The sequence below is a fragment of the Octodon degus genome, unplaced genomic scaffold (assembly GCF_000260255.1).
Source record: "Octodon degus isolate 3935 unplaced genomic scaffold, OctDeg1.0 scaffold00021, whole genome shotgun sequence".
NCBI classification, from domain to species: Eukaryota; Metazoa; Chordata; class Mammalia; order Rodentia; family Octodontidae; genus Octodon; species Octodon degus.
The window spans coordinates 9,431,211-9,444,487 of NW_004524597.1; the positions used below are offsets into that span (position 1 = coordinate 9,431,211).

Genomic DNA, 13,277 nt, shown 5'->3' on the forward strand with positions numbered 1-13,277 from the left:
TGCCAAGCTTGTTCTAAGTAGGTGCCTTAGACCACTGAGCCATCTCTCCAGCCCCAAATCATTCTATTCTTTAAGAGAATGCAACTATATATCTATCCTAACCACTTTGAATACACAGATACAAAATGTCTATTAATTTTAAATTTTTCTCTAAAGATATTTATAAATCTTGTTTGTTCACAAATATTTTTAAATATATACCTTTTCATGAGCCAACATCACTTGTAATGACTGCAAAATATGCACTCCACATACTTAACTATTCTCTATTGATGGGTTAGAGCCACCACTTCCTCTCTCTCCCCATTCTCGCTAGCGCTCGCACTCTTGCTCTCGCTCTCTCTCTGCATTAGGGACTGAATTCAGAGTGTTACATCTACAGACATTTTAAAATTTCGGCACAGGGTCTCACTGTTTTCCCAGGCTGGCCTTGAACTTCCTTGCAATCTCTGTCTCAGCACCCTGAACTTCTGAATAGCTAGGACTATAGGTGTGAGGCCCTATACTTGGCTACATATTTCTTCATTTTTGTTTTATCACATGTCTGCTATAATATCTCATCAAAACTAAGGTGACACTAGTGAGTTAACTGTTACTTTGTTTCTCATTAGGGATGAGAAATTCCAAGGTTAAATTGTATGGCATGTATGGTGAAATGCATTCTGTATATGTACTGCTGAAGCGAGCACGTGAAATGCATTCTCATTTCAAAGTCACTTTAAATGCGAGAAATGTGTCCCTTAATACCAGTAAGATGTGCTAGGTATAGTGACATATGCCAGTAATCCCAGCACTCAGGAGACTAAGGCAGGAGAATCGCTCTGAGTTTGCTCTAAGTCATAAGTGAAGTTGGCTCATGAGGTCAGCCTGGACTACATCATAAGTGAGTTCAAGGTCAGCTAGTCTCCACTACAAAGCAAGACCCTGTCTTTAAAAAAAAAAAAAAAAAAAAAAAAAAAAAAAAAAAAAAAAAAAAGGCCAGGTAGCTCAGTGGCATAAGTGCCTTCCTGACAGGCATGAGGTCCTGAGTTGGATTCCTGGTACCAAAAAAAAAAAAAAAAAAAAAAAAAGATATAGTATTCCACACATTAGGAATGCACAGGGAAGAAAGCTACAAGCTGGCAGGTCTCCACCCTGCAGCTTGCCTTCCAGCACTTGCTGCCCACTGTGTCACTTGTACAAGGCTGCCCTCAGAATGGAGTATTGGTGTCTGTGGCTGTGTGCTGACCCCTGACTCAGAGCCTGTCACTGTAGCAGCCAGAGTGGGTGGAAGTGATCTTGCCTTACTGCTGGTCATGAATTCATTGTAGCCTGGATGAGGAGATGGGGAGTGTGGAGATGCAGCTCCTTTCCCTTTGGGGCTGAGGTCACTCTGGACCGGAGCATTCAGTCACCTCTTAGGATGTGCATGGTGATATGTGCCTATAATCCCAGCATTCTGGAAGCCTGAGGCAGAAGGATCACAAATTTGGCTCATCATGGGCAAGTTACTGACTTAGCAAGACCCTGTCTCAAAATAAAAACAAAAGGGCTTGGAACATAGCTCAGTGAAAAGACCCTGGATTTATTTTTCAGTACTGAAGGCAAAAAGGGGGGGGGGGAACCCTCTCTTCATGTTAGTGTCATCATTAATACACTCCTTTTCCTCTCTTTCACCTCTGAGATGACATTCACAACAAGCCTACAAATGACTCTGGTGCCCACTTGCCAGATTGAGAAGCTGCAGTTTAGACTTTCTCAGGGATGATCAAGTCAGGAGCTGCTAGGGGACTCACTCTGAGCAGCGTCTGCTTCGCTGTTGTGCTCTTGGAGAGTAGCTGAGCCATGTGGCTGCCTGTGTTTTGTGTGTCAGTGTTTGTTTGCTTTGTTGGTGACAAGCAAAATGGACTGATACACATCACTGATACCTGTCCATTTCCACCCCAGCCATCCTACTGGTGTGGGAACCCGAGAATGGTTATGGGTAAAGAGGAAGAAGACTGTGACCCTGAAAAAGCGCTCAGAACTGAGTACTTTGAAGCTGAGCCTGAAGACCTGGTGGCTGGGATCAAGATCAAGCATCTGTCCAAGGTACCACCTCTCAGTGGGGACAGAAAGGGGACCTTAGGAGCAGGCGTGGTCCTGCGACCCTACGTGCCCTCTCCAAGCCTCATTCTCTCCCAAGCACCTGATAAAGGAGAACTGTGGCCCCTCAGCTACTCCTGACATATTTCCTGGCACACAGACCACCTCTCTGTGCCCAGCACTGGACCAGACTTAGGATGATGCCAGAGAATCTACAATAATACTGTGCCTCCTGCCAGCTTCCCAGTACATGCTCTGTTGTGCTGTACTGGGTGCCATAGGCTTCCCAGCACAGAGACATCAAGGAAGTAGTAGGATGTGTTGGGTGGGAAGGGAAGAGCAGGGACACACAGCCTGTACCCCAAACTTCACTCTTCTGTATGCTCATTGGCTCTGGACTTGGCTCCTGAGACACTGAGGCCGCCTTCCATAGGAGAGGCTGCTGAAGACCAGGGAAAAGTCCAGCACAGCCCTCTGCCTCTCCTGCAGGTCTTCCAAGTAGGAAATAAGGAAAAGGCAGCCGTCAGGGACCTGAGCCTGAACCTGTATGAAGGGCAGATTACCGTCCTGCTGGGCCACAACGGGGCAGGAAAGACCACCACCCTGTCCATGCTCACAGGTGAGGGGCAGACCCATGCTGCCTGCGGCTGGCAGGCCCTCCTCAGCACCACTGCACGCCAGTCTGACCTTGGTCCCTCACACAGCTTTCAGCCCTAAGGCCTGAGATGTTCTTATACCCAGCTGAGCCTCAGCCCTACAGCCAGCCCAGGCAGATGTACAGAGGACCTTGAGTGATCTCAAGCCTCTGCTCATGAATGCCTAAACCTAGTAGCATCAGTTTAAACAACCATAATAAAGTCTCAAGCCAGTCAGGGCTGGCCTACCCCATCCTGATAATGATTTGGTCACAAACCCCCCAGGGGCACACTGAGGCAATGGTTGAGATTTGGCATGGTGGTGCACACCTGTAATCCCAGCTCTTGGGTGGCTGAAAACAGGAGGATCATGAGTCTGATCTATGTAGTGAGACCCTGTAGACCCTGTACTAAATACATTAAAAAAGAATGAAAAAAACAAACCCTCTTTAGAAAGCCATCTCTGGTACATTGTACCCAACTCTAGAGTGGTTTTTCATCTTCTTGACTAAGACACCTCTTGGTAAGCAAACCCAGACCTGAGGTGGGAGTCTTGTGATAATGATTTGTTCTACGCCTCTGTATGTGTGTGTGTGTGTGTGTGTGTGTGTGTGTTTCCTGGCACTTCATCACACAGGGTCCTTGAAAAAATGAAGGGAACCTGGTGACTGAGGAGAGATGTCAATATACTTCATGATGATAAGCAAGATTTTCACACTGAATTTTGGGGTCTTTTGCTTGGCCCCAGGACTCTTCCCCCCTACTAGTGGACGTGCCTATATTGGTGGGTATGAAATTTCCCAAGATATGGTTCAGATCCGGAAGAGCTTGGGCCTGTGCCCCCAGCACGATGTACTGTTTGACAACCTGACAGTTGCAGAACATCTTTGCTTCTATGCACAGGTGAGTCCATTGATGACAGGGACTTGTAGGTAGTTGTGGTTCTATTGCTTATGTGTGACATTAGCCTCCCAGCAAAGCAAAGTTTGTTTGATAAACTCTTTTGCCACAACCAGAGTAAGGGGTGCTGGCAAGCAAACTTGATTGAGAGAAGGTATCTGTTGAGCCAAGGAGCTTGCTGGGCAGGGTAGGCTTCCATCAGCAACACTGCCTTATCTCACCAACCCCCTGCCATTTCAGCTTAAAGGTCTGTCTCGCCAGAAATGCCCTGAAGAAGTCAAGCAGATGCTATACATTCTCAATCTGGAAGACAAGCGGAACTCACTGTCCAAGTTCCTGAGTGGGGGCATGAAGCGCAAGCTCTCCATTGGCATTGCCCTCATTGCAGGCTCTAAGGTAGAGAGCAGTAGGCCCCAGCAGCACAGGTTAGGTCCCCACATACAGGGGTTTTGGGTTATAGAACTTGAGCCACTTGAGTCAACTCAAGCTCCATCGGCTGTGACATAGCTCTGCCATCACAATGGGGCTGTGCCTGTACTCCCCAGGTATTGATGCTAGATGAGCCCACCTCGGGAATGGATGCTGTCTCCAGGAGAGCCATCTGGGACCTGCTTCAGCAACAGAAAAATGATCGCACCATCCTGCTGACCACCCACTTTATGGATGAAGCAGACCTGCTGGGAGATCGCATTGCCATCATGGCCCAAGGCGAGCTGCAGTGCTGTGGGTCCTCTCTGTTCCTCAAGCAGAAATATGGTAAATATAGTGGATGGGGTGTAACAGACAGCCTTCATCCCATGGTGGGATCAGTGCCTCCTTCCCTGTGCCCACTGTGAGTCTTGATGACAACCTGTGAGCACAGTAGGGAGAAGCTTTTTGTCCACCTCCTGTTTTGTCATCCCAGTAGGGGGCAGGAGTGAAAACTAAGGGATGTGAGGCAGAACATCTTGATGGTTTGGCTCTGTTTTAGTCATGACCAGGGCTCCAGAGAGCAGTGGTCCCTTAGGTCGTATATAATGGGCTCCTAATATATCCCAAGGCAGTGAGTAGAGACCCAGGTCAGGTCCCAGTTTTGTAGAGTAGGTATAACTTCTCTTGTGAAGGTTGCCACCTGGTCCAGTATGGCACTGGTATGCCAGTCAGCCCAACACTCAAGACACAAGTGAGCCTGCCCTTGCCTCAGAAGGCCCAGGGATCCCCTCTCTACTCTTCTGGCTTTCCAGTGGCCAGCACACAGCCTCAGAGATCACCAGTGTGGCCCCAGCAGGCTGGAGGAAGCCTGGTAGGGGCATCCTCATCCTGGGTGGTCATGTGCCCTACAAAGATGCTGGAGTTCCTTTTCCAAGAAAGGCATGGTACAGGTCTCAGGGGATAAGGAACCATGTCTATCACAGCCTTAAGAATTGCACGTGCTACTTCCTGCCTGGATTCCCAGTGTCTTTGTCCCAGAAGGGGGCATGAATGTGACAGTTCCTTCAAAGTGATGCTGATCAGGAGATAAGAGCAGTGATCTGATATGTGTGATGTAGTTGACAGCTCCTGCTCTTGCTAAATTTCTTCCTGTGAACCTCGAACCTGTGTTAATTCGGCAAAGCAGATGCCTTCAAACAGTCACATTATTGCTTGTGTTGGTTCCCTGCCCTGATGGTTATACCTTCTAGAAGGCTCTGACTCAGCATTCCAGGTCCCCTCATAGCTCTTCCCAGTTAGGATTCAGAAAGCAAGATCCCAAGAGAGCATAAAGGATCTCTGGCTTTCCAGCTTTTTTTTTTTTTTTTTTTTACATGAAACTACCTGATATGAGTCCCATTGAAGGGAAGAAGAAAAGTGAGGGAACAGCCAAAGGGTATCCTCATGCCTAGCCCATGTGTTTCAGGTGCTGGCTACCATATGACACTAGTGAAGGAGCCACATTGCAACCCCAAAGCCATTTCCCAGCTGGTATACCACCACATCCCTAATGCCACTCTGGAAAGCAGCGCTGGGGCTGAACTGTCCTTTATTCTTCCCAAGGAGAGCACACACAGGTATGTGTCCTAGGAAGATGAGTATACAAGTATGCCTCCCAGGTGAAACCCACACAGGTGCAAATGTGAGAGGGGTCTCTGTGCTCAGTCACCTACTCTAGCCTCTGGTTTGGCCAGGGGGCATCTTTTAGCCCCTGGGCCATGGATGGTCAACCTATGGGAATGTTTGATTGGACCCAGGGAGTTAGGCCTCCTGACTGGGGCTGGGAGAAGTATAACTTGTTCCTGACTCATTGCAGGAGCACTCAGTACTTATCTGGGTTTGTTTTTTTTTTCATGGGTGTTTGTTTGATTTTTTTGAGACAAGAGTTTCACTATGCAGTTCAAGCTGGCCTTGAACTCACTTTGTAGCCCAGGCTGCCCTTGAACTCACAGCGATCCTCCTGCCTCAGCTTTCCACATGCTGAGATTAGCGTGTGCCACCATGTCAGGCGAGAACTTGCATTTGAATATAATTTTTTTTTTTTTTTTCGGAACCAGGGATTGAACTCAGACCCTTGCGCTTGCCAGGGAAGCGCTTATTCCACTGAGCCATCTCCCTGGCCCCTTGAATATAAATTTTGAATGTAACTTTCTGTTGTGGGTCACTCAGAATAGGAACCAGATCAGAAGCCAGATTGGAATTTAAAAGAGCCATTTATTACTGAGCTCAGGGCCGCCAGTCATTTCTTACATAGGAAAAAACTGATCAGCCCCTATCCTGGGAAGCAAGGGGCTTTTAAAACAAATGTCACATGACTAAGGTGTCTTTTACAGTTCAGCAATATGCACAACTTGCCCATGTGGGGGCTTGTTGAGCAAGCTGTTTTTACAAAATACATCTTAATCTAAGTATGTTTATAGGAATTAGATTAGGGAGGGGAGAGAGACAGTTACTCATTACTAAACAGCCTTAAACAGAAGGAGAACACATTTCTTAGAGTAGATAACAGGAAGCATAAGAGAACCTAATAGTTTTCCATAGTTACAGCACAAAACTCAGTTGACCCATTACATTTTCTGATTTCAGAATTTGAAGGAAGGTGTTTGTTTCATCAGTGTCATACACTGGGCAGAGCTACCACTGCAGGGGGAAGAAAGCCAACTTGTTTTTGTTTTGTCAGTGCTGGGGATTAAGAACTCAGGACCCTGTGCTTGCCAGGCAGGCACTTACTCTACTGAGCTATCTCCCCAGCGCCAACCTGATTCATACTCAGAAACTTTGTGATTTGTATCTTAAAAGTACATTTAATCATGTGACAAACCTAAGAATGGAGGGGTTGTTTGTTGGGATTTCTTTTTGCTAGGGATAAAACCCAGGGCTTCAAGCATGCTAGGCAAGTTCTCTACCACTGAGCTATATCTCTAGCCTTCATTTAGTCAGCTCTACAATTACTGGACGCAGTAACAAACACAACTTCAAGGAGGAGAGGTTTAATTTGGCTCTTGTTTTAAGGAGACCCAGTCTGTGGTCAGCTGGCTCCGAGGCAGAAATGTCATGGAGGAAGCTGTTTAGCTTATTGTGGACAATAAGCAGAGCAGAGGAGCAGTGCCAGAGAAGGACCAGATATAGACCCAAAAGCTATGCCTCCTTAACCAACCCAAACACATCTGGAAGTATGTGCCACCCATATCTGGGTGGGTCCCAAATCCATTCCAGTTGACATTCCCACCTAACCGCTATATCCTGCCCCCTGTCGACTTTATACCCAAACACATCTCCTTAAACCATGCTTAATTTCCAGGTAAAGACAACAGCAGATGTAATTCCATGAAACAATATACAGCTGGAACAATTATAAATGCAACAGTCTCTTCTCCAAAGACACGAGTGCCAGCATAATTCCATGTAACAATACACAGCTGGAACAATTATAAATGCAACTGTCTTTTCTCCAAAGACACAAGAGTGCCAGCATTTTTGAAAACTCCAAGTATAAGTCTCTACTGAGACTCTAGTCAAACTGTTAATCATGAATCTCTATACAAATGAAAAACAAGTTATACAACCTCAAGGTACAGTGGCATAGGTTAAACATTTGCATTCCAAAAAAAAAATAGTAGAGGAATTTTAAAATTTTGAACCAAAAAAGATCAAAATCCAGCAGGGCAAACATGAAGTCCTGTTGTCCCATATCCAGTACCTAGAGTACATGGTGAAATGTGAGTTTCAGGGAGCTTGAGAGGCCACAACTCCATGTTGTAGCCCACTGGGGCTCTCTCCTGGGCTGGATCACCTGTGGCCTACAGCTTTCCTTGGCTGACTTTCTGTGCTCTGGAATCTCTGTACCTTTGTTTTAGTCTCACAGCTTCATACACTGTCCTCTTAAGAGCTCTTTGCTGACCTCCAGGCTTCCTTTGAAATGCTGGTCTCTCTGGTCCCGTAACTCTGTGATTCTGAAATCCTGTAAGATCAGCATCATGTAGATGATATCAAGGCCAGCTGCCCCTTAAGTAGCAGCCAGGCCCCCTTAGACCATTGCTGCAGTGACCTCAGAGTGCCTAGATGGCTGAGTCCAGTGAAATGATGTTCATCTTTTCAATAGCCATGCCTGCTTTGGCTCTAACTTTATACAAGATTAGTTCTGAGCCAAAAAACAAAGTTTTTCAAATTTTTCCATTGTGCCTTTTACTCTCCATTCTCACTGTAAATCTAGCTATATGTAGCCAGCAGTACCCATGCAACAGTGTGAATGTTGGGCTGTCCTTAAATATCCTTGCCCAGATTAATTAGTCTACTACCTTTAATATCAGTTTTCTGCAAATTCTTAGGATATGAGCAAAAAACAGACAAATTTCCTGCCAGAGTATAGCACACATAGCCTCTAATTAAACTGCTAATGGAACCTTTATTCCCAGTAGAATCCTTCTGAGCCTGGTCTTTCTGTCTACATTCCTGTTAGCATGCTGGTCTTCTGAGCTCCAACTAGAATCTCCCATCAGGCTCTGCTCATCGCTTTGTAGGACTCCTCTATCTTATATCTATAAACCTTCTGAATTCTTCCCATAAACCAGTTCCAAAATCTTCTAAACTGCATAATTAGATATATTCACAGCAATGATCCTACCTCTCTGATACAAAATGTCTTTATCAGTTTTCCCAATGCTGGACACAGTACCCAACACCTACAACTTAACAAAGGAGAAGTTGGCTTATGTTTTAAGGAGATTCAGCCCATGGTCGGCTGGCTCCAATGCAATAATGATATGGCAGAAGCTACTTACTTAGTTCATGACATCCAGGAAGCAGAGCAGGAGACCAGCACTAGAGAGGAGAGGGCAAGGGACCAAGCATAACCAAGCGTTGGGTTCCACCAATACCCCAGGTGGAACCCAAAGCCATTCAAGTTGATACTCCCCTCACAAATGCCACATAGCCCAACTACTCCATTATCATGCACTCATGTTTGTCCCCAAATTATGCTAATAAAAAGCCTTCTAGTAAACCCTCATCCAGATCTCCAGTTACTCTCCCAGGACAGATTTCTAATAGTGGGGTAGTTATTATCAAGTTTTCTTTTAGAAATGAGGTTTGACTTCATTTCATCAGCAGGATAGGACAATATGTACTTTAATCCATGGTTGTGGCTTTGAGAAGAATTTTTTCCCAATATTCCTATACTGAATGAGTGAAAAAGCACACAGCTTTTGTCCAGTTCCTGGCCTTGGTCCAGTTCCTGCCAATAGGAAGTGGCCTGTTGCTATACCTGTTGGTTTTAAAAATTGCTGCATGGAGGACTGGGAAGATACTCAGCAGCTTAAGCCCCTGCCTGGCAAACACAATGTCCTAAGTTCAGTTCCTCTGTGCCAAAGGGGAAAAAATTGCTGCATTGGGAAATGTGTCTTTTGCTCACCTATGGCCCACTTTTAGATATTCATATCAACCATTTTGTTACAACTTTGTCCAATTTGTTGTTTATCCTTTTTTTAAAAAATAATTTTATTAAGAAACAAATAGCAATGAGACAGTTTCACAACTGATTACTAGCACATTCTCAATAATTAATACATTGCATACTGTTGTTTTAGTGGTTGTTCATTGTACTTGTTTATCCTTATATGAAACTTTTTTACTCATACAGATTTTACATTTAATATGTCATAAATTTGTGTCATAAATTTTCTTCTATGATTTCATCCTTTTATTTTTATAGATTCCATGCCCTGTGACTAAATGAGGGAATTGTTTAGGGATGAATTATATAGAAAGTGTATGAGAAGTACCTCATTGTTCTGTGTCTTTTGTTTCAGATTTGAAAGCCTTTTTTCTAAGTTGGAAAAGAAGCAGAAGGAATTGGGCATTGCCAGTTTTGGGGCCTCTGTCACCACCATGGAGGAAGTTTTTCTTCGGTTAGTAAGCATGGACTTATGGTCTGGACCTGAGGGGATTTTGCTAAAAGGCAGCTGAAAGGGAATCAGCATGATTCTGCCCTTAACCCGAGATAGCGTGCAGCATATAGCAGGGACAGAGCAATGGCATCTCAGGGCTGTGGTGCAGGTGTGACCATAGCAACACCTGTACCACATATGAATGAGCTTTTTGTGTTCTTGCTGGAAAGACCACTCCACAGATGGGTCAGGCAACACCAGCCCTGCTGAACTTTTCTAGGCATAGATCATCTTTCTGGATCCCCAAGTCTGCACCAAAGATGTGGGTCCTTAGCTTTCTGACCCTCAGAATTGTAGGGTAATTGCTAGACCATTAATACATTTATCAGACATTTCCTGAATGCTTGTTTGACAGATAAGAACTAAGAACTCAATAAAAATACATGTCAGGTCATTCTCTTTGTGGAGCTCATGGCCTAGACAGGAAACAGAATAAGTGACCATAAATTATGAGGCCATGTGGCAAGTGTACTGTGGTAGTCTACCTAGAGGGCTGTGAGGACCACTGGGAAAGGCCAGTGTGAGCACAGGGACAAGCAGAGAAAGGAGGCTAAGAAGGAGCCTGTGTGTCTACAGAGTCCCCCAAATCCAAGGCTGGTGAAGGAGGAAGAAGGCACAGGTTACTCTCTGTCCCTTGGCCAGCATGGGGCAGAACAAGGTAGGTCTTGGTGAATCTTGGTTGAATTAAAAACATGCTGGCCCACAGGCCAGTGAGATAGCTCAGCAAATGAAGCACTTGCTTAGGTAAGTGCAAGGCCAGGGTTCGATCCCTCGTACCACATGCACAGCCGGCCCCGCCCTCACGCATGCTGAGCTGGTGATAGAGTCCAGGTGTGGTGGTGCATGCCTGTAATCCCTGCACTGGGGAGGCTGAAAATAGGAAGATCACTACGAGTCCGAGCTGCACAGTGAAACCCTGCACACACGCACACACACACGCATGCATGCACACACACACGCTGGCCTTGAGGTCAGTCCCAGGTTGCTCTCAGCAACCACAGAACTTCTTGTCTCTTCATTTCTGGGGATCTAGGGCCTCTCTGAACCCTGAATTACTTTGTTTCCTCATTCACATTTAGCACATGGCCCAACCTACCCTCTAGCCCGGGTCTTGCACTTAAGCTCCAAGCTCCTACACCTGACAGTGAGCTCCTAGTCTTAGGGAAGAAAAACAAAAGAAGCTATCACAGACACTCTGCCCAGCCTACCTAGGATCTTTTGGCAGAGTCAAAGAAGCCAGCAGCATCCACAGGCAGGTCAGACAGTGAATGACTATTTTCAACTTGAAGGAAATGGAATATTGGCGAGATGACACTATTTGGTGTCTCTAACTCATATCTGTTAGCCTTGAAGGATAGTTGAGACTGGGAGAATCAATGGAGGGACTCTGGAGTGAGGCCCACAAAGTAGAGACCAGGGCCCAAAGGCAAGATGGGGCAAAGGAAGTCAGTGGGCAGGTCCTCTGGTAGGCTCACTGCTGAGAGTGAGTGGCCCAGGTAAGCTTGATTAGACCAGATCCAAAAGCATCTCACATGTTCGGTGGCTTTGGGGCTGTTTCCTGACAGGAGATTGCTGGAGGGCTTTATGTTTGGGGATTTGTTTTGTTTCATTTTTGTAGTACTGGGATTGAACCCAGGGCCTCTGTGTATGCTAGACAAGTACTCTACCACTGAGCTACTCCCTCAGGGTATGCTTTTAAATAACAGCCTTCGTGGAGCCGGGGAGATAGCTCAGTGGAATAAGTGTTTGCCTGGCAAGTGCAAGGTCCTGAGTTCAATCCTTGGGGGGGGGAGGAAGGGAGGGAGGGAGGGAGAGAGAGAAGCACCAGGTATACTGGTGCACAGAGCTATACTCCCAGCTACTCCAGAAGCTGAGGCAAGAGGGTGAAAGTTTGAAAGACCAAAGTTTGAGGGGCTGTCTCAAAAAAATTCTTTAGACAGGCATGTGGCATATGCCTATAATCCCAGAATTTAGGAGACTGAGGCAAGAAGATCACCATGAGTTTGAGGCTAGCCTGGGTTACCTAGTGAGTTCAAGACCAGGCTGAACAATGTAGCTCTTCAAGTATAACTGCACTTATGGTGGTGGTGTGTACCTGTCCAGCCCACTAGCTTCAGTAGCTGCAGCCAAGAAAGTGTGCCAGAGTTTTCAGACCTTCAACATCTGCTACACTGAAATGGGGTTGCTAGGGGCGCACTTTGTTTGCGACCACATGAGCATCGATGACATGATGTTCTTTCTTGTTGTTTTTTTTTGCGGAACCGGGGATTGAACTCAGATCCTTGCGTTTGCCAGTCAAGCGCTTATCCTACTGAGCCATCTCCCCGGCTACATGATGTTCTTTCTGCAAGGCCAGTGGATGAGCCTATGCACCAGTGCCACAGAGAGTGAGGTGACTCGGGCAAAAACATCCTCAGAAATGCCCTGATAGGGGCTGGGGAGATAGCTCAATAGAATAAGCACTTGCCTGGCAAGCACAAGGTCTTGAGTTCAATCCCCAGTTCTGCCAAAAAAAAAAAAAAGAAGGAAAGAAATGCCCTGATATCTCATTTGGATGGCACCACACCTATCTGTGAGGACATTGGATGCAGCCTCCTGACCTATGGCCACCGCATCCCCCTTGCCAAGTGGGAGACCCGGATTATGGAGGTGGTTGCCCATGTAGTCTGTGAGGTCTGCTCCAAATACTTCTATGACCAATGTCCAGCAGTGGAGGGATTTGGCCCCATTGAGCAGCTCCCAGACTACATCTGGATCTGCAGCAGCATATTCTGGCTGTGCTTTTAGGCAGGAAGCCTATGCAGGGAAAAGGGTGAGGCTGGGGCTCCTGGTCCCCCACACAAACAGCCACTCCAGCTTCTCCAAGTGTGCAGCAGAACACCACCAATAAAGTGTTCTGGTGAGGAGAAAAAAAAAAAAAAAAGACCAGGCTGAGCTACATGGGAAAATCCTGTCTCAAGAAAAAAAAAAAAAAATAGGACTGGGGAGATAGCTCAGTAGAATAAGCACTTGCCTGGCAAGCACAAGGTCCTGGGTTCAATCCGCAGAACTGTAAAAAGAAAACAAAAACAAAATCCAGAGGGGAAAAAAAAAATATATATATATACATATTGTAATGTATTTAGTACAGAGTCTACAGGGTCTCACTATGCAGGTCGGACTCATAGTGATCCTCCTATTTTCAGCCTCCCAAGTGTTGGGATTACAAGTGTGCTGCCACCACGCCCAGTCTCAATTGCCATCTCAGCGTGCCCTGGGGGTGGGACTGGCACAGCACACTAGG

General features: G+C 46.1%; 1 protein-coding gene across 5 annotated transcripts in view; it reads left to right on the top strand.

Annotated features, from left to right (window-relative positions):
• Abca3 (ATP binding cassette subfamily A member 3) overlaps positions 1-13,277 on the top strand; it is a 58,420-nt gene that overhangs the window by 27,659 nt on the left and 17,484 nt on the right. For all 5 annotated transcript variants that reach the window (XM_023711368.1, XM_023711366.1, XM_004627857.2 and 2 more), the window contains exons 13-19: positions 1,927-2,070; positions 2,554-2,683; positions 3,448-3,602; positions 3,840-3,995; positions 4,145-4,355; positions 5,476-5,626; positions 9,857-9,955. In XM_023711368.1, coding sequence (XP_023567136.1) covers positions 1,927-2,070; positions 2,554-2,683; positions 3,448-3,602; positions 3,840-3,995; positions 4,145-4,355; positions 5,476-5,626; positions 9,857-9,955 — 1,046 coding nt within the window. The remainder of the gene's footprint in view (positions 1-1,926; positions 2,071-2,553; positions 2,684-3,447; positions 3,603-3,839; positions 3,996-4,144; positions 4,356-5,475; positions 5,627-9,856; positions 9,956-13,277) is intronic.